General features: G+C 43.7%; 1 protein-coding gene across 1 annotated transcript; it reads left to right on the top strand.

The window, feature by feature from the left end:
• Positions 1–222: 222 nt before the first annotated feature.
• LOC138120166 (myosin-1B-like) lies at positions 223–17,767 on the top strand. The gene is made up of 39 exons (XM_069032635.1): positions 223–272; positions 1,800–2,040; positions 2,125–2,268; positions 2,360–2,516; positions 2,833–2,860; positions 2,959–3,073; positions 3,169–3,261; positions 4,223–4,286; positions 4,454–4,552; positions 4,655–4,758; positions 4,834–4,972; positions 5,612–5,730; positions 5,830–5,979; positions 6,690–6,860; positions 7,565–7,874; positions 7,974–8,053; positions 8,552–8,639; positions 8,733–8,850; positions 9,008–9,131; positions 9,211–9,347; positions 9,450–9,705; positions 10,659–10,901; positions 11,088–11,264; positions 11,350–11,495; positions 11,583–11,673; positions 11,762–12,151; positions 12,394–12,520; positions 12,619–12,737; positions 13,006–13,202; positions 13,562–13,745; positions 13,832–13,997; positions 14,171–14,295; positions 14,482–14,790; positions 15,527–15,730; positions 16,082–16,207; positions 16,302–16,472; positions 16,560–16,664; positions 16,807–16,902; positions 17,487–17,767. Exons 2-39 carry the CDS (start codon positions 1,837–1,839, stop codon positions 17,640–17,642), a joined length of 5,832 nt encoding a protein of 1,943 aa, XP_068888736.1. The 5' UTR covers positions 223–272; positions 1,800–1,836; the 3' UTR covers positions 17,643–17,767.
• Positions 17,768–21,486: the final 3,719 nt, after the last annotated feature.

The raw sequence follows: 21,486 nt of genomic DNA, 5'->3' as shown, positions 1-21,486 counted from the left end.
AACACGTCTGCCCTGGCTCCACAGAAAGCTCCAAGGTAAGAGCAGGGGGTCTGCAGGCTGGCAGGAAGGGGATGGCAGCCTCATGTGCCACAACATTCCTGCTGCCTCTGGTGCTCCTGTCCAGGAGGGGACTCCACTATAAATCAGTTTTCAAGGCACCTGCATGTTTTCACTCTTGATTTCTGTGCAGCAGCAATTTGGGAACTGCCATTTCTGTTTTACAGTACTGCCCAGCTGCCAGCCCACAAGCCACACATCTGGTGTCACGAGAGGTAAGAACCTGATTTACTGATTCTTAGGGACAGAGACAGATCCTTCTGGGTGGGGTGTCTGTAGAGCTGAGTGAATGGTCACTGTTTGACTGTATATTCTCAAGCCCACTGTAGTCACAGTATAAAGTGGTGGGGTGCTGAAGGTTGGTAAGGTTTTTAAGTGAATCATTGAATCATAGAACAGTCCAGGTTGTAAGGGATCTCATAAGGTCATCTGGTCCATTCTTTAAGGAGCTGTGTTTGAAATCTCTGACTACTCATGGCAGGCCAGAAAATCCCCATGGGGACATTCTTCACTTCTGCTTAACTCACCTAACAGGGAGTGAGGTGTACTGCCTTCCCAGCATTGCTGTTGCAGCTATATAACTGAACCAGGAACACAGTAGGAAAACTGCAAAATCCAGCATTTTGTCTCAGAATATGTGGATTAATGTGATATTTTGTCCAAAATTTGCCATGGAATCACTAAAGAGCAGGAAGAGCTGTAATTTAAGCAACAAAGCTCTGATTGTCACTTCTGTAAAAGGCAGTGCTCCCCTTTGTTCCCTGCTCTGCTTGTTCTCTACCTCACAAGAAATGGAAGATTCAGCCCTCTTCCTCTGGAAGACATATACCTGTTCCTCCAGAGACAAAAAAAAAGGAATATATGTTATATTTTCTCATGTTAGTACCAATGAACACAAGATTAAATGCTGTGTTAATATCAGGTACCTAAATGTTGTGTAAATATCAGGTACCTAAGTCTATACAGAAAGAGATATTTAAATGTTTCCCTAAGCTGCCCACTGTTTGAGTTTTTTTTCCTCAGGGCAGGGGGAATAAAAAATATTTCAGAGAAATTAATACAGACTTTAAAATTTTTTATTTTTAAATAGTTCATTTGAGCTTTGAATCTTTGAACTTGTTTTTCTCTAAAATTCTACTAATTTTTAAAAAGCAAAAGAAAGTAGTAGAAAAGGAGCTATCTCAGTGTGGTTTGAAGCAGCATTAATCTTGTTTTGACAGTCATGTTGCAATTTATGCCTGGATTCAAGCACTTAATAACATTGGAGAAAAATGTATTATTAATACAATTATACAAAAGTTTTAAAGACCGAAACTGAGTCATTAAGAAGTTTGAGTTTTCAGTATGCAATTCAGCCAGTGGAGTATGAACATTCTGAGCTTTGTGAATTAGTACCAATTGTGAGGAATGTGCATTATCATAATTTCAAATTAATTTTAAGAGTGCCTAAGCAGTTGAAAGGATTTTTGAGGTTCTTAATTCCACAGTACAGTGCCTGAATAGTGGAATCCTAAATTTCTCTTGATTATTTAAATGTGGTTTCAGTATAAGCCAAATAGTCTCCCAAAATACAATTTTCACATTTTCCATAAATATTGAATTGCACTAATGCAAAAATTCACCATTCCTTCCAAAAGGCTACAAGTAGTATTAACATAGTTTCTTTTTTCTCCACATCTTTTCTTCTACTAACAAGTGCTTACTTTTTGGCAAATTGGAGCAACATATCTGCTCTTCCATAGTGTTCTCTGCTGACAAGCTCCTCCATAAAGTGCAGCCATGTCTTCGGATTCCGAGATGGCCGTCTTTGGGGAGGCAGCTCCTTACCTCCGAAAGTCAGAGAAGGAGAGAATTGAGGCCCAGAACAAACCTTTTGATGCCAAGACATCTGTCTTTGTGGCTCATCCCAAAGAATCCTTTGTGAAAGGGACAATCACAAGCAGGGAATCGGGCAAAGTCACTGTCAAGACTGAAGGGGGAGAGGTGAGTCAAAAGCAAGACTGAAGGACAACATTTATCCCTGCTCTGGATTCTTAGCTGACACGTATATCCTTCTCCCTCTGACAGACCCTGACCGTGAAGGATGATCAAATCTTCTCCATGAACCCTCCCAAGTATGATAAAATCGAGGACATGGCCATGATGACCCACCTCCACGAACCCGCTGTGCTGTACAACCTCAAAGAGCGTTACGCAGCCTGGATGATCTACGTAAGTGGCAGCAGCAGCTTCCTTTGGGCAGCGGCAGGAAGTGCTGGGCCAGGCTCAGGGGAAGCCAACGTGCTGTGTCCCTTCCTTGCAGACCTACTCGGGTCTCTTCTGCGTCACCGTCAACCCCTACAAGTGGCTGCCGGTGTACAACCCGGAGGTGGTGTTGGCCTACCGAGGCAAGAAGCGCCAGGAGGCCCCTCCACACATCTTCTCCATCTCTGACAACGCCTATCAGTTCATGCTGACTGGTGAGTGGCTCAGTCTGTCTCAGAGGCATTGGACCATTGCATTCTCTGAAGAGATGCTCTGTCTCAGCAATGTGATGAGACTTTTTCAAAGCTTTCTCGGCTCTGACACACACATCTATTGTGGTTTTGCTATCTTCATAGCATTGTTTCTACTGTTTCAAATGAAAGACTCTTCTGCACTCAGTGATGTGCTTTGGAGGTTTGTTTGGTTAAGTCAAGCTGACATCAGGCAAAACATTAAACTTACCTGACTATGTTTCATTCTTTCTCTGTTGTTCATTGAGTTTTAAGTGCTGTATTTCTGCCTCGTTCACAGATCGGGAGAACCAGTCCATCCTGATCACGTACGTACAGCCCCTGCGCGGGTCCCTGCGGGGCTGCCCGGTGCCAGGGGACCTCCTGCCTGACCACGCACCCTCTGCTTCTCTCTTGGCTCTGGCAGCGGAGAATCCGGTGCCGGGAAGACTGTGAACACAAAGCGTGTCATCCAGTACTTTGCAACAATTGCAGCCAGTGGGGACAAGAAGAAGGAGGAGCAGACATCAGGCAAAATGCAGGTAAATTAGTAGACACTAATTGTTGGGATCAATGCTTTCATCATTCCTGTCAGGATTTTTGGAAAGGATAACTAGCAGTAATTCTCTCCCTGCAGGGAACGCTTGAGGATCAAATCATCAGTGCCAACCCACTGCTGGAGGCCTTTGGAAATGCCAAGACCGTGAGGAACGACAACTCCTCACGCTTTGTGAGTTGCTTAACAAAATAATTCCTGAAACACAGTAAACAGGAGTTTATGCCGGCCATTCTGTTCCTTGTTCAGCCATCCTGTTTTCGAGAGTAAAACTGAATTTTCTTACCATGACTTTGCCACTTATCCTAAAGATAAATCTCCAGATTTCAAAACACAAAAAATTAATTCTGTTTTACATTAAAATGCAAATTAAAATAACAGATCTCATGGTCTTTCTCCTATAATATATTGCTGTGAAAAAAAATAGCTCTCTTTATGTTTACTTACATTTCTATTCATTTTCTAAGAGAGAGAGTGCCAGGAAGAAAGGGAATGAGGCTAAGAGAGATGGGAAAGAAAGAAAGAAAGAATAAGATATGTAGAGGAAGGAAGGAAGGAAGGAAGGAAGGAAGGAAGGAAGGAAGGAAGGAAGGAAGGAAGGAAGGAAGGAAGGAAGGAAGGAAGGAAGGAAGGAAGGAAGGAAGGAAGGAAGGAAGGAAGGAAGGAAGGAAAAGAAAAAGAGAGAAAGAGAAAAAAAGGAAGAAAGAAAGATAGGAAGGAAAGAAGGGGTGGGAAGAGATATTTTTAATTGCATAATATATTTGCTATATTTCAGATTTAATTAACCAGAAATAGTTTATTAGGTTGCAATGCAGGTTTAAACAGGTGAACTACTTAAATTGCTATTTCTGTATCATTAGGTAACTGCTCTCTGTGTGCCGGATATAGTTAGGATAATTTGTCTAATGAATTCCACACATTCCTTTACATTTGTACATTCAGCATACATAAAATACAGTTGTGCCACTGGTCAAAAATGAAAAAGACAACTTTATGTCAGTGGTGGAAATGCAGCTGATTTTAAGAAAATGTCTCTAGGTAGAAATCTTGTGCCCAGTGGAATAAATGGCAAAATTCTTCATTTCAAATATACTTTTTATGATGTAAATCTTAAGACACTTTTATTCCTTTAAAGGGCAAATTCATCAGAATTCATTTTGGTGCCACAGGAAAACTGGCTTCTGCAGATATCGAAACATGTAAGACACTTTCCTGAGCAGTTCACAATCTCTCCATTCCCCTGTCTATCCATACAACATATTTTCACCCCACCATCTATCCTGCCATCCCTGTTTTTCTTTCCATCTTCTCTCTACTTTTTTTTTTTTTCTGTTTCTTCTTGTTTCTAACTAAATTTTCCCTCCAGATCTGCTGGAGAAGTCCAGAGTCACTTTCCAGCTCAAGGCGGAAAGGAGCTACCACATCTTTTATCAGATCATGTCCAACAAGAAGCCGGAGCTAATTGGTAGGAAGAATTACTAACTTGGAGGAAGATTGTTGAGTATCAGCTCACACTATTACTTGCTTGACTAAACTAAGCCTACACAACCCATATTCTTATTTTCAGACATGCTCCTCATCACCACCAACCCATATGACTACCAATTCGTGAGTCAAGGCGAGATCACTGTTGCCAGCATTAACGACCAGGAGGAGCTGATGGCTACAGATGTAAGTAAAAACTCAGAGTATTGTAGCTATTGTGATCTCCCAGGCAAATCTTTTATTTTACTGCTCCTATTTCAGAGTGCCATTGACATCCTGGGCTTTACAGCTGATGAGAAAACAGCCATCTACAAGCTGACAGGGGCTGTCATGCACTATGGGAACCTGAAGTTCAAGCAGAAGCAGCGTGAGGAGCAGGCAGAGCCTGATGGCACAGAAGGTATCAGCAAAATCTTTGACTCACCTGTTAGAAGTGGCAGTAATAATTTAATGTGTGGAAGATGGAGTAGAAATGTGTTTGGGTGAGATAGTACATAGATATGAAACTGCCATCCAAAATGCACTCTTTTTTCAATTACTGCCTAATCATTATCTGCACTACCAATTGCATATGCGCCCATAAATCTCTCCTGAGTTACCATTCTGAATTAGCATAGCTTGCTCAGTGTTTAGACCCACTGAGAAAGAAAAGATTTTTTTTAAAAAAAAGTCTCTGCTTGATATTTAAAGAAAATAAAGGCATTATATTCAGTTACAGAACTTCCACTTCATAAGTCACTTTTTAGGGCAAAATTACTAATGAATTCCAGGATTAATTTTCAGTAAATACATTGTTTCTAGATGTTTCTGTGAAGATTTTTAGAGACACAAATAGCATTTAAATGTATGCCTCTGTGAAACATTCAACACAAAGATGATTTTGTTTGAATAACTATGTTATGGTTCCTCTGAGATCCAGTAAGCAAAATTTGATAACGAGGACATTCAATATTGCAGCTGTTTTGGAAAGGCTTCATCACTCAAAGTGCTGCATGTCTTACTAGTCTTAATTTTTCTATCTTCTTTTCCTTGTACTTAGTTGCTGACAAGGCTGCCTACCTGATGGGTCTGAACTCAGCAGACCTGCTCAAGGCCCTCTGCTACCCCCGAGTCAAGGTGGGGAATGAATACGTGACCAAGGGCCAGACTGTGCAGCAGGTAACAACAACCAGCTGGTGACTGGGAGCCTCTGACTTGAATAACTTCCTATTGGCTCTGGATATTGTATTTCTTCTGCTCCACTCTTCTTTGGTTTAGGTATACAATGCAGTGGGTGCCCTGGCAAAGGCTGTCTATGAGAAGATGTTCCTGTGGATGGTTGTTCGTATCAATGAACAGCTGGATACGAAGCAGCCCAGGCAGTACTTCATTGGTGTCCTGGACATTGCTGGCTTTGAGATCTTTGATGTAAGTAAGATTTCAGGTTTGAGGATTTCTCTTGCAGGGAAGGATTGTTATATCAGAGGACTTGCAAGTAATATTCCTCTGAAGGTTTAACACGCTAGTCATTTGTGAGTTTATGCAGAAAAAAACCCTGTCATTTTCTTTTATAGCAGAGAGCAAAATCCTCAAAAGCTCCATCAGTACAAGCACGGAGTCATGTTGTTTGTGTAGAAGCAGCAAATAGAATTTTATATGTTGTAATATTACAACTGTTTAAGCTAATGGTAAGGATAAAATAACCTAAAATAATTACAATAAATTTATAAAAGAGCTCTGGAGCAGAACTAGGAGATGCATTGGCAAATATGTAATGAGTTAAAGATGTTCAAATTGTTTAAGGAACAAAGGAATTAATAGTTATGTGTTTTATCAGAGATATCAAGTGTTTTCAATTTGAAGACAAGAGCATGCACTCATCTTTTTTCCTGAATAAAAAAATGCCCAAGTATTTTATTAATTTTAGGAGATTCACTAGGAAAATCTGCTCCATAAAAACCCCTCATTTTCATTATGTAGTTATTTCTTCCAGGAGCTGTATATAGGCTCTGTTATGGTGTGGTCCTGATAATACAGTTGTGTTTTAACTGGGGAGATTTATAAAGGGTGGAGGAGAATGATGAAGAACTGGGCATACTGATGAGGCTTGGTTGTTGTGGTTCTTTTCCACTGAGCAGTTCAACAGCCTGGAGCAGCTGTGCATCAACTTCACCAATGAGAAACTGCAACAGTTCTTCAACCACCACATGTTCGTGCTGGAGCAGGAGGAGTACAAGAAGGAGGGAATTGAATGGACATTCATTGACTTTGGCATGGACCTGGCTGCCTGCATTGAGCTCATTGAGAAGGTATGTTTTTAATTCAAGATGTCTTCCATTTTCAAGAATCCATTGTTTTAAATTTCCCAAGGTTAGTTTCTTGTATTCAGTTTTAGTTGTAGAAATAAGTCTTGAGCTGTACTATTGCTAATTTTTCATTATAGATATTACAAAGTCCACAGAAAACTATAGAAGTAATTCTCACACGTTCTCTGCATGAAAGGTATCTCCATTTACTTGGTTAAAGGATATTATCTTCAAAAACATAGGGCAGTTCCCAAATTAAAATGAAAACATTTTTTTAGGGCTCTGGAATAAAGTTATCTGGAAAACACATTTTTTCTTTAAGGTTCACAGCAAAGTAAGTACAGTGCCTGACCTCTGAGAGAAAGAAATTGAGATTTCTTGTAGTTCCATATAATTTAGTGTACTGATTGAAAATTCAAAACCAGAAGTAAATATGCAATGGACACAATTGTGAAAAATACTTTTAAATATATTCTTTCTCCTCCTGAACTTTAACATGGTCTTCGGCATAAAAAACGTTCCTGAATCACTATGCCAAAGTGTGAATCAAGCAGGTGAATCTTTTAAACTCACTTTTTAGAAATAAATTTTCTTCATGGCAAAGTTTGTTTTTCAGCTTCCTGTCTTTTACTACATTCCCTTTGAGACCAAGCTATAATCACGTTATTCTATAGGCATTTTCTCTTGTTTATTGAATTATCTTCCAGCCCATGGGCATCTTCTCCATCCTGGAAGAGGAGTGCATGTTCCCCAAGGCAACTGACACCTCTTTCAAGAACAAGCTCTATGACCAGCACCTGGGCAAGTCCAGCAACTTCCAGAAGCCCAAGCCTGCCAAAGGCAAGGCTGAGGCCCACTTCTCCCTGGTGCACTATGCTGGCACAGTGGACTACAACATCACTGGCTGGCTGGAGAAGAACAAGGACCCTCTGAATGAAACTGTCATTGGGCTGTACCAGAAATCATCTGTGAAGACCCTGGCTTTACTTTTTGCTTCTTATGGTGGAGCAGAAGCAGGTTATTTTCCTATATTTTCTTTTTCAACATTTGTGATATATAAAGATGCAGCAAAAAAAAAGGTCATATTGAAAAACTCCTTTTTTTTTTTTTTTTAAGAGGCTAGTGGTGGTGGTGGTGGAAAGAAGGGTGGCAAGAAGAAGGGTTCTTCTTTCCAGACAGTCTCAGCTCTTTTCCGGGTAAAGTATGGATTCATTGTCTGTAAAGTGACATGAACATAGTGTCAAAACTGAGCTAAATACATTCAGGTTCATCTTTTGGCATTGGTTTCTAAAGAAGCAATAGTAAGTATAAAGGGCCTTTCATTGTGATTTTCCGTTCAAATTTAGGATTCAGTGTTCATTTGGCTCTCTGAATTTCTTATAAAAGTTCAGTCACTGTTTTTGTGAAAAATATTTTTCAGAATCTGTCATGTAATATAGATATTTGTCCCAAAAAGGCTTGTGTTAAAATATTTATGGAGTAGTGTTTCACTTCCTCCAAAATAAGGGGAAGAATTTTAAACATTTTTTTAATGAGAATACTTTTCAAGTATATAGAAGGTTTGATTAAATCTAAACTTTGAATTTGAAAGTTTCTATCTCCTAAGATTTATTATATTAGTTCCTTGGCATCTAGGTACAAAGTATGCAGAAGTAAATTTCTTTCATCTAAGCTTCTATGTCACGATCCCACAGGAGAATCTCAACAAGCTGATGACCAATCTGCGGAGCACTCACCCCCATTTTGTGCGCTGTATCATCCCCAATGAGACTAAAACACCTGGTAAGATGCTCCAGCAGAAAGAGCCTTGCTCTGATGCATCCATTCCCCTCTGCACTGCAACCTGTGCCATTCATTTGTGCTCTGCACTGCCAGGTGCCATGGAGCACGAGCTGGTGCTTCACCAGCTGCGCTGTAACGGCGTGCTGGAAGGGATCAGGATTTGCAGGAAAGGGTTCCCCAGCAGAGTCCTCTACGCTGACTTCAAACAGAGGTGAGAGCACTGTGCTTGTCAGCATCACTAAAAACAATGTTGGTTCATTCATGGGTCCATTAAGGCTCTGCTCTAATTTTAAAAAGAGCTGGTGGAGTTTAATGGCTACTGTGTGTTGCCTGGAAAAAAGTAGTCCTATCTTCCTCTAATTCCACAGGTACAAGGTGCTTAATGCCAGTGCCATCCCCGAGGGACAGTTCATCGATAGCAAGAAGGCTTCTGAGAAGCTCCTTGGGTCAATTGATGTGGACCACACCCAGTACAAATTTGGACACACCAAGGTACACACTTCTCCATTCACTGAGTCCCTGGGCTTTGCTCTACCTGACAGTGATGTGCTGCAACATTCCCTCTCCCAAGGTGTTCTTCAAAGCTGGGCTGCTGGGACTCCTGGAGGAGATGAGGGATGAGAAGCTGGCACAGCTCATCACCCGCACCCAGGCCAGGTGCAGGGGCTTCCTGATGAGGGTGGAGTACCAGAGAATGGTGGAGAGGAGGTACAAATTCCTCTTCTTCAGTTAAAGTCACTCTGCTCATGGGAAAGTGTTGACAACTTGTCAGATTGTGAATATTCATTGTATGTTTTAATTATGCCTCAGGGAATCCATCTTCTGCATCCAGTACAACATCCGTGCATTCATGAATGTCAAACACTGGCCATGGATGAAGCTGTTCTTCAAGATCAAGCCCTTGCTGAAGAGTGCAGAGTCTGAGAAGGAGATGGCCAACATGAAGGAGGAGTTTGAGAAAACCAAAGAAGAGCTTGCAAAGTCTGAGGCAAAGCGGAAGGAGCTGGAGGAGAAAATGGCATCTCTAATGAAGGAGAAAAATGACCTGCAGCTCCAAGTGCAGGCTGTAAGTAACATTTTTCTATACTTTTATGAAGAAATAAGATCTAACTCTTCTTTCCTAATACAGGACTCTCAAATGACGTACTAAGCTTTCTAAAATATTTTAAGCTGAATACCATGTAACTAAAGGTGAAATTAAGGCCACGTTCTTTCCCCACTCATTTTCACTACTGCAAGCTGGAGTTTAGATTAAGGAATGAGTTTTTAGTCTTAATACCTACATGTGTCCATGTGGGTCCATGGCATAAAGCGTTATTATAGTCACTGTAGTGTATCTAGTGGAGCAGATACAGGAGTTTGATTGACCTATTACTCTGCCTTAACTTAGTTTTCAAAATGAAGAGCTGATTACCATTTCTCATAGCACATCTCACATCAGCTCCTGTACCTATTGCTCCCAGAAGACACAGATGCCCATTAAAACTTACAACACAAGCACCATCTCCATATGTTTGTCTCCAATGCCATTCGGCCTCCCAGAACCATAAAAAACATTCTGTCAATACACTTGAGTTGAAATGTCTATTTTCAGGAAAGATTAATCTTATTCTATTGTCCACTGCCAGCACTGGCTGAGTATAAAGCTACTAATGGGAGTTTCAAATATTTTCGTGGTGGTAAAGTTATTTACATTTCTCAACACTTCCACATAAATTTGAATTTAGCATATTATAATATGCAATCACTTTCTACAGGAGAAAAGAAAACATCAATAAAATCTAAGAGACTTTCTGATATGCCCAGAATAAATAAGGTGACATGAAATGTAGCTAAACAGAGCTGTATTAATGATGCAAAGGGTCAGACAAGAAGAAAACTAACTAAAAACTTATTCTAGATTTGTAGTTTATAATGTAATTGCATGGCATCTTTTTCTCCAAAAGTAATCATGAAAGTCTTACTAATTCACATCGGTTCCTTCAGCATGAAATAATCTTTCCTGTATTGTCCCACCAGGAAGCTGATGCTTTGGCTGATGCTGAGGAAAGGTGTGACCAGCTCATCAAAACCAAAATCCAGCTGGAAGCCAAAGTCAAGGAGGTGACTGAAAGGGCTGAGGATGAAGAAGAAATTAATGCTGAGCTGACAGCCAAGAAGAGGAAACTGGAGGATGAATGTTCAGAGCTGAAGAAAGATATTGATGACCTTGAGCTAACACTGGCCAAGGTGGAGAAGGAAAAACATGCCACCGAAAACAAGGTACACACATTGGCAGTCATGTAAAGGGTCAGGACATTACAGACTGGCAGAGTAAGAGGCCACTACAATACAACATTTTGGCTTTGCAAAATCTTGAGCTGGACTTCTCTGAGCATCCAAGGGAAAAATGAAACACAGAACCAGTGAAAATATTTTCTACCAAATTTTGAAACATTTTATTTGTAGGTGAAAAACCTGACTGAGGAGATGGCAGCCCTGGATGAGACTATTGTGAAGCTGACAAAAGAGAAGAAAGCCCTCCAAGAGGCCCATCAGCAAACCCTGGATGACCTGCAGGCAGAAGAAGACAAAGTCAATACACTGACCAAGGCCAAGATCAAGCTGGAGCAGCAAGTGGACGATGTAAGCACACAGACATAGAGCAGGAACAGCACAGGTATGGAGTCCGACCTGGCTGGGAGAGCACTGATGGTCTTGTTGTGTTTAGCTGGAAGGGTCCCTGGAGCAAGAGAAGAAGCTGCGCATGGACCTGGAGAGAGCTAAGAGGAAACTGGAAGGAGACCTGAAGCTGGCCCAGGACAGCATCATGGATTTGGAGAATGATAAGCAGCAGCTGGAGGAGAAACTGAAGAAGTAAGTGTGGCTGTGGGACACCTGAGTGCTGGGCTGGAGCACTTGTGTTTTTTCTTTGATCTCTAACATGGTTCACTTTGCCCAAAGGAAAGACTTTGAAATCAGCCAGATCCAGAGCAAAACTGAGGATGAACAAGCCCTGGGAGTGCAACTTCAGAAGAAGATCAAGGAGCTGCAGGCAAGTCTCTGTTCCTTCCCCTCCCTTGCTCAGGCTCAGCTCAGGCAGGAGGAGGGCACGGGTGTGAAGGGTCCCTGCTGTTCTCCAGGCCCGTATTGAGGAGCTGGAGGAGGAGATTGAGGCAGAGCGAACCTCTCGCGCTAAAGCAGAGAAGCATCGGGCTGACCTGTCGAGGGAGCTGGAGGAGATCAGCGAGCGCCTGGAAGAAGCAGGAGGGGCGACAGCAGCTCAGATTGAGATGAACAAGAAGCGTGAGGCAGAATTCCAGAAGATGCGCCGTGACCTGGAAGAGGCCACGCTGCAGCACGAAGCCACGGCTGCCGCCCTGCGCAAGAAGCACGCGGACAGCACCGCGGAGCTGGGGGAGCAGATCGACAACCTGCAACGCGTGAAGCAGAAGCTGGAGAAGGAGAAGAGTGAGATGAAGATGGAGATTGATGACTTGGCCAGCAACATGGAGTCTGTCTCCAAGGCTAAGGTATGGAAAAATATACTGAAAACAACATGAAAATAAATAATGTTGAAGTATATCCTTTAGAATTATGGCCAGGTTACTATCTAACTCTTCGTCTCTGTATGGAACTTGTTTCCGACCTTCTAGCTCCAAGGAACAGTCTATAGCTATCAAGTCTGTTCACCTTTTTCTGGTTAGAATCCTGCTGTTCAGAATATGAAGGCATCTAGATACTAATCTTCTTTCATTCTCTGTGGTCTCCACAGGCAAATCTGGAGAAGATGTGCCGCACACTGGAAGATCAGCTGAGTGAGATTAAGACCAAGGAAGAAGAGCATCAGCGCATGATCAATGACCTCAATGCTCAAAGAGCTCGTCTGCAGACAGAAGCAGGTGAGAGAGACTCCTATATGTTTTGGCATGACTCCTAAACCAGCTTGTTTGGATCATAAATGACAATTAGAATGTCTTCTATTTGTGTACTTCCCCAGGTGAATATTCACGCCAGGTAGATGAGAAAGATGCCCTGATTTCTCAGCTGTCAAGAGGAAAACAGGCTTTCACCCAGCAGATCGAGGAACTCAAAAGGCACCTAGAGGAAGAAATTAAGGTTATTCCTAATTTCTTTGCACTGGCCACTCAAAACACTTGTAGCTTCACACTGCCTAGGGGGGACAGGCTCTGTTTAGCACAAGCCATCCTGGGGGGAAACTTGTTTCTGCAGCAAGTGTGATTAATGGATTTTGTCCTCCAGGCTTACATCTGTCCTTCATTGCAAACACTCTTCAAGCAGTCATATTTGTAGTGTTAAATTAATTCAATGGGAGAGATTTCCTGGGATATTTTAATTTCTTGACCCAATCCCACTCTCTATGTAGGCCAAGAACGCCCTGGCCCACGCCCTGCAGTCCGCTCGCCACGACTGTGACTTGCTCCGGGAACAATATGAGGAGGAGCAGGAGGCCAAGGGGGAGCTACAGCGCGCCCTGTCCAAGGCCAACAGCGAAGTGGCCCAGTGGAGAACCAAATACGAGACGGACGCGATTCAGCGCACGGAGGAGCTCGAGGAGGCCAAGTACGTGGGAAGCAGGATGGCAAATGATGGGAGAAGATGGAAAGTGGTCAACAGAAATTGGAATCTCTGAAAATGGGTTAGGACTAAAGTGGGATGAAGGCAGGGATGTACTGTCTTTGTAAAAAAAGGGAGAAAGGGAGGGAGAGAAGAAGTGTAGATTGGAAGAGAAAATAGAGGCTTCAGGGCTAGAAGAGCTAAGACAGGCCTAAAAGGTGATAGGACCCAGCAAATGATAGATCCTTTTGTATCTGTGAAAAGTGTTCCATTCAAAACCCTGGAAGTCACCAGCTGCCCTCATGACAATATAGAACCAATGCTCTTCCAAGCCCTAACGTGGCACTGTGCTTCTCTCCTCCCAGGAAGAAGCTGGCACAGCGCCTGCAGGATGCAGAGGAACATGTTGAGGCTGTCAATGCCAAATGTGCCTCCCTGGAAAAGACAAAGCAGAGGCTGCAGAATGAAGTGGAGGACCTGATGATTGACGTGGAGAGATCCAATGCTGCCTGCGCTGCTCTGGATAAGAAGCAGAAGAACTTTGACAAGGTCTTTTGGCCTCCAGCACCAGGACTCCTGGCCAGAGCATTCCCCCATCACTGCCACATCCCTACTCACACTTGGTTTCTCTTCAGATCCTGGCAGAATGGAAGCAGAAGTATGAGGAAACGCAGGCTGAGCTGGAGGCCTCGCAGAAGGAGTCGCGCTCTCTCAGCACGGAGCTGTTCAAGATGAAGAATGCCTATGAGGAGTCCTTGGACCACCTGGAAACAATGAAGCGGGAGAACAAGAACCTGCAGCGTAAGTCCCTGGCCCTCTGCTCCTCACTGGGCTTTCTCACTAGCTTGTCTATCTACCACACTTAACAGGTCTGGGCCTGCAGGGATAAGAACGTGCCTGGCACCTTCATGCGCCAGAGCCTTTCGCCATTCAGCTCTGTGTCTGACCATGCCGCTTTTCACCCTTCCTTGCAGAGGAGATTTCCGACCTCACGGAGCAGATTGCTGAGCAAGGAAAGGCGATTCATGAGCTGGAGAAAGTCAAGAAGCAGGTTGAGCAGGAGAAATCGGAAATCCAGGCAGCTCTGGAGGAGGCTGAGGTATGTGACCATAATCAGTGGTGTCTGCAGTAAATAAATGAGGAAATAGGGCTCAAAAGGCCTGGGGTCCCCTGTATTCTGGCTGGGGAGTGCAGAGAGCTGAGATCTCTGGAAATATTCTGTCATTCTCTAGAATGCAAGGAGAGGGTTTATCAATGTTATCAATGTTTGTGTCCCCTTGGCCAGGCCTCCCTGGAACATGAGGAGGGGAAGATCCTGCGCCTGCAGCTTGAGCTCAACCAAGTGAAGTCTGAGATCGACAGGAAGATAGCAGAGAAAGATGAGGAGATTGACCAGATGAAGAGAAACCACCTCAGAATTGTGGAGTCCATGCAGAGTACTCTGGATGCTGAGATCAGGAGCAGGAATGAAGCCCTGAGGCTGAAGAAGAAGATGGAGGGAGACCTGAATGAAATGGAGATCCAGCTGAGCCATGCCAACCGTGTGGCTGCAGAGGCACAGAAGAACCTGAGAAATACACAGGGAGTGCTCAAGGTATGTTAAGATAAGGATGTGCACTTAGGGGTTTAATTTGTCCAATACTGGCTTTGCTGCTATCCTCTAGATGCTTTCCAGTCCCTTAGTAACCATCCTTAATTGAAGAGCCCAGAACTGCACACAATAGTCAATGTGAGGCCATGCAAAAACTTAATAAAACAGGAATTCAGCTCCAGCTCTGCCTTGGCTTTCATAATCCTATCCCCACACATCCAGGCAGCATGTCTCTATTCTTCCTAGGATATCTGGCCCTTGTTCTAACACCTATGCATTTCCTTCTTACACGTCTGTTTGACCTGAAGGTCCTTGCTCAGCCATGCTGATCTCCTGTCTCTCTTGCCTGATTGCTTACACATATGAATTGAGTGTTCTTGTGCTCTAAAACAAATTGTTCTTAACTCTTTTTTGGCTTCTTTATTCTTGAGGACAGTTTCTTTAGGGGGTTCCCCTCGGTAATTCCTTGAAAAGCTGAAAGTCCACTCTCCTAAAATTCATGGACTTGACCTTACTCTTCAGCTGTCCCAGATCCCCATGAATAAATCTTCTGCTGACTTTCTGAGATACAGTGCGTAGACTGGCAATAAGTCTACATACAAATATGAAGCTATAATTACATATATTATACTGGCATAATAATTATTGCACTGGTGGCAATTGCCATTGTGCAAGTGCTGTGTCGTCTTACAATTTCTCTTTATTCTTCGCCTTATAATTTCTCTTTATTCTCTTAAAGGACACTCAGATCCATCTGGATGATGCTCTCAGGACACAGGAGGACCTGAAGGAGCAGGTGGCCATGGTGGAGCGCAGGGCAAACCTGCTGCAGGCTGAAGTTGAGGAGCTGCGGGCAGCCCTGGAGCAGACGGAGCGGTCGAGGAAATTGGCTGAGCAGGAGCTTCTGGATGCCACTGAACGTGTGCAGCTCCTCCACACTCAGGTTAGATTCATGAGATTCAAAATCTCATGGGCCTTTTTCTTCCTTTACAGATTTTCTTCTGTGTAAATTCTTAAGTCAACTCTTGTAATAAGATACTTTATCTGAGCCAGAATTATTACACTTCTACAAAGAAACGGATTACAGCAAAATGAGTAAGATTGCATAAGCAGTGAGAAGAGCTTCTTCAAATTTCAATAATTGTCTGCTATCTGACTGTGTTTGACCTGACAAGATAAGTCAGGAAGATGCTGATATTAGATATTTAGAGGATAACTTTACATTGAAGTAGTAAATTTCGTAAATAATTTTTCCCTTTTGGAAATAACTGCACAAAATTTTATTGTTCAACAGAACACCAGCTTGATCAACACCAAGAAGAAGCTGGAAACAGACATTGCCCAAATCCAGGGTGAAATGGAGGATACCATCCAGGAAGCCCGCAATGCTGAGGAGAAGGCCAAGAAGGCCATCACAGATGTGAGCTGGACATTCCTGACATTGCTGATGGTGAATGTCCTGTCCCCCAAATATCTGCAGCCCCAAAATGGCTTTGCCGCTTTGCTCTGATCAGGCGGCCATGATGGCAGAAGAGCTGAAGAAGGAGCAGGACACCAGTGCCCACCTGGAGAGGATGAAGAAGAACCTGGACCAGACGGTGAAGGACCTGCAGCACCGTCTGGAAGAGGCCGAGCAGCTGGCACTGAAGGGAGGGAAGAAGCAGATCCAGAAGCTGGAGGCCAGGGTGTGTAGGGCTGGGGCTGGGGGTGAGTGAGGCTGTCCTTGGAGAGACATTGCCAGGGAAGCTGCAGGGATGGGCTTGTCCTTGCAGGTGCGGGAGCTGGAAGGGGAGGTTGATGCTGAGCAGAAGCGCAGCGCTGAAGCCGTGAAGGGCGTGCGCAAGTACGAGCGGAGGGTGAAGGAACTGACCTACCAGGTAAGGCAGGAGCTCTCCTGCTCTGGCAGGGTTTGCTCACAGCAAGCCACATTTTGCACACACCATCCCCAAGGGCGATTGTTAATCCGGTGTGATGTAGGACCAAGAATTGACTCTCTTTCCTCTTTGCCAACCACTTTAGTCTGAGGAAGACAGGAAGAATATTCTCAGGCTGCAGGATCTGGTAGACAAGCTGCAAATGAAAGTGAAATCCTACAAGAGACAAGCTGAGGAGGCTGTAAGTATTGCTTGGAGAATGAGCAAAGGCCACATTCCATTGAGGCAGGACACACATTGAATGAGGCTGAGTACCAGGAGAGGGTATGAAAGAAACTCCCGAGACACAACAGCCTTGGCCACAGTGTTTTGGTATCGTGTCCTGAGGCCTTGGTGAGTTCTGGGCACGCTTCAGTCAGGGACATTCATTAAGGGAAGTTCTGCAGCCTGTTTCACACAGGAGGCCAGAGTAAACCATCGTGGGGCCACACCCACTGACTGGCAAGTTCCTGAATCTGTGCTAATAATCAGCAGCAGAAGGCTTCAGGGTCTTCCCAACCCTGTAAGTCACACAGGCAAGTAGTCATAGAATAAGTACAGAAATGACAATCCAAGGGGTGAAATTTCTCCTCATGTGTGACACAGTCCTGGTGAAGCTTGTCCCAGTAGGGTCCTGAAAAGGGAGGATGAGGAGCTCTGTGTGAGGCTGATGTGTGAGCAGTGGTGGGAGGGGGATGGAGATTTGCAGCCCCATAAGGCTGAGGTGCAGCAGGAACAAAACCCCTGCCCTGGGCTCCTGGCCCCTGACTCCCTCTCCCCACACAGGAGGAGCTGTCCAATGTCAACCTGTCCAAGTTCCGCAAGATCCAGCACGAGCTGGAGGAAGCCGAGGAGCGGGCTGACATTGCAGAGTCCCAGGTCAACAAGCTCCGAGCGAAGAGTCGGGAGTTTCATGGCAAGAAGATAGGAGAGGAAGAGTGAGGATGTCATTAGGCAGCAAAGTGACCTGAGGGCTGCACACAATGTGAACCCTCTGTCACTTCCTTCTGCAAAAGTGTTTATAACCGTGTCAATATGTAGAGAATAAAGAAAATAGATTTCTTCGCTTACACAGCAAAATCACTGATTCTGGTTGTTGGAATTCAATTCTGCAGTTATACAAGTTTGGGGCGTTTTCAAATGAAATATTTAGTTTCATTTTAACCCTTGGGTAGCAGTAGACCTTTACTTATCCCACCTCCAGTTTTTCTCTACTGTGTCTTACTCCATGACCAAGGAGAGAATAAGTCTAATTTGATTTCCAGACTGAGAGAGGATCAGGACAAAGGCAGGACAAGTACCTTTTCTGTCCTGGCATAGCAAAAATGCTTTTGCCTTTGTGAGTTCTCTTTCTACATCGGTACAGTACGCAGAGGTTCTCTTTGATGGTCCCATTATCACTTGGGAAGTGGTATTTAGAGGCAAGTTGCCCCAAAGAAAAACATCTGTAGTCCCAAAAGAATCTGGATGTCTCTGAGTCCTTATGGAGGAACTTACACAAGGATTGATGTGCTGCCTTCGAACAAGGCAAGTGAAGGCCAGAAACTCTAGAGTGTTGCTTGTTACTGAGCAAATTTAAAGATCATACAGCCTTGTTAATAACTTCATGAATAAGGTGTTAACAATCAGTTCTAAAGAAAAACAAATAATATATTATTTGGTTAAGAGGATATTGCAGTGACTTACTTCCTCTGTGAGACAGAATTGCCAATATTAATACAATATACTCTGGTTGTTAATGAAATTGAACTTAATGAACAGCTTAGTAGAAGTCAAACAAGAGGACAAACCCCAAGCAGTGTAACATGTAGAGCCACCAGAACAAGCTGGGAACAGCTGCAGTACTGTATAGTGCTTTCCAGTACTGGAATATATGAGCTTTTGTGCTAAGGAACAATTAAGAGTTATGTACAAATGCAAAAAGCTAAAGGAGCTGGTTTTCATCATGCAAGATAAATCTTCAAGTGGGAATAATACTGAGAACATTACAACTTGAAAGAAACCATAAAATCCAACACTTTACAGAGATAAAAATCCATAGGTAATAATAACAAACTCTGTCCTACCTCTCTGACTCTTGCAGCACTGGAGAAGTGGAATGTAGATACCAAATGTATTTGGGCTGGACAGAGAAGAAACAAGACATCTACACAAGGTGTACAAGTCTGAATTCTTAAACAGATGGCAGGCTGTTTCCTGCAAGGCAAGAAGTAGTTTTTAACAGAGGGAGCCACCTTCGTGGCAGTACTGGACCCAGGCACATTGCATAGCTGCCAAGGGCAGATTCCACATGCAGACAGCGTTTTTCATTTTACCATTGTAAAGGAGACTTGGCTCTATCATGCTACAGGAACATTTGTGGGTCCCTCAAGGTTCGTGGCTAGGTCTACACCCTTTTATTTATGGGGAGTGCTTTAAGGAGATGTGAAACTGCTGGGGAAGGGAACTGGAGGTTTTGGAAAGGAGATAGTAAGAAGAGAGCAGGAAGGAAGCCTTTTGCACTGACCACAGCAGGCAGTGTGTTTGCAGCAACAGCATTCAGGATTGGGAGGTCCTCCTCTTCCCAAACACACTGAGGTTTACATCCATGGAATCCTCCCATGTTATAACTAAATATGGGAGTAGTTTGCTAGGCAGCAGCTAAATACATTTAAAGAAAAGATGATGCCCCGTGTTGACTCCTGTTTCATTGTAAGTGATGCTCCTCAGAGACATCATCTCTATGTGTGAAGCTGTGAAAATTTCATCAGTGCCAGCGATATCAGGGTAAGAAAGAAGGGAAATTACTCCTCTCCTTTCCCCTTCCCACAGTATGCTCCCAAGAGATAGGTGGGGTTCTTTCTTTCTAGACAAATTCTTACCTGACACACCTTGAAAGGAAGCAAGAGAATTTTGTTTGTTCTAAAGCACATATTTCTTTAAACAAACAAACAAACAAAGAATCCCAAAAACTTAATTCATAAGTTAGTGTATTGCAACTGTGGCTCAGTAAAAACACGGAGAAGTATTTCCAGCTCCATCTGTACCTCTTTAAACTTGATGATGGACTAGTAATTATCACAACAACTTTGGGGACCATATTTCAATGCCAAAAATCCTTCTTCCCTTTGGACAATAGTGCAATCACTCTCCAAAATGAACAAGCTGGTCTGACTGGGGAAGAATCGTGATGCACTTGAAGCACGTGGAACTGTTGGGGCTCCTCTCCCACCTGTAAGAAATCATGGCCTGAGCATTTGTTCCTAAACCCATGCTCAACTGATGAAAGGTAACACTGCAGGTTCCTTAAGAGACAACACCTTGGGCCAGAATTCAAACTGCACAGGTGGGAAAGGGAGAGAAATCACAGCCAGTGCACTGTGCTGACCTGGCCTTGCCACCAGCCATCCTGGAAAGAGCATGGCTGGAGGCTTTTTGGAATCAGAGCAGAATATTAAAGGGACAAGTAAGGAAAACCAGTTTCTCCTGACTTTTGATTTGCTGCCTTAGCTGGAGGACAGGAGTCATTTTGCATTGGCACACTATTTCTGGAGTCAGACTGCTTGTGATCTGAAATGTGCTGATACAAATGCCCATAACTGGCCGAAGGGAACATCTCTAAGAGAAGGTTTAAAATAGATGCAGCTGATGAGCTCCACTAGAGCTGCTGCCCCATGTGGACTATGGAGTTCTCTGACCTTCAACAGCTTGGGCGTGGAAGACTGTGTCTCCCAGGCACAAAAGCATCAGCACTTTGAGAGGCACTAAGACATGGAGAAAGTACTTCTGACCTGGAGGCACAGGTTCCTCACAGAGGCTTCTTGCCAACAATTCAGCTTTCCAGTTCTCCAAGTACTCATTGTCTCTGCTCTCAGCCCACAGCTACGTTGCCTCGACCAGAAGGCACTTCCTTCCCCAGTGGCAGAGCAGAAGGGGGCCAGGGAGTGAAAGAGAGAAAGGAAGAGAGAGGCAAAGGAGGTAGAGGCAGGTGGAGCAGGAGAGGCAGAGGGAGAGGGAGAGAGAGAGGAACAGCAGAGGACATGTGGGTTGGGTAGATACTGAAATAAAGAAATGGAGAAAGACAGTGAAACACAGAAAACACCAGAGAAAAGAGAGGAAGGGAAAAGAAGAGACTGAGAAAGATTAGAAAGAAAGAAAAATGGAGAAAAAAATACTGAGATGGGGAGCAAGAAAATTCATAAGAGGAGGGGAGAAAGAGACAGAAGCTAGAGGTGGAAGGAAGGAAGGAAGGAAGGAAGGAAGGAAGGAAGGAAGGAAGGAAGGAAGGAAGCAAGGAAGGAAGGAAGGAAGGAAGGAAGGGAGGGAGGGAGGGAGGGAGAAAGGAAGAGAGCAAACAGTTTAACATCATTTGGCTGTTGGTACCTGATCCTGGTCTTAACTCTACTGCTTTTGATCATCTTGAGAGAGTGTTTGGAAGTTACATCAGCCCTCTCCAAGCACCAAGGGCATGGTGCAAGTAGTTGCTGTTCCCAGTGGCAGAATAGCGGCTGCATTGGGCAGAGGTGTGGTAAGAACAAAAGGATGCAGGAAACTCACTTGGGAGGGACTGTGGCATCTGTACCTCCTCTCTGGAGGATAATCTCTGCTAGATAATCTCACTTAGACTCCCTTTCCCATGAAAGTCTGAGCCAGATGATCAATTGAGGTCCCTTCCAACCTGGGTTGTTCTGCAATTCTATGATTTTTTGAGATTTTTTATAAAGAAGGCTGCAGCAAAAGTGATGCAATGTCTGTCTAATTTCCCTTCATAGCCTCAAAAGATTCTGGCTTGAAAATGAAGCTGAAA

Source organism: Aphelocoma coerulescens, chromosome 18 (assembly GCF_041296385.1).
Source record: "Aphelocoma coerulescens isolate FSJ_1873_10779 chromosome 18, UR_Acoe_1.0, whole genome shotgun sequence".
Lineage (NCBI taxonomy): Eukaryota > Metazoa > Chordata > Aves > Passeriformes > Corvidae > Aphelocoma > Aphelocoma coerulescens.
This window is presented reverse-complemented; position numbering and strand designations above follow the sequence as displayed.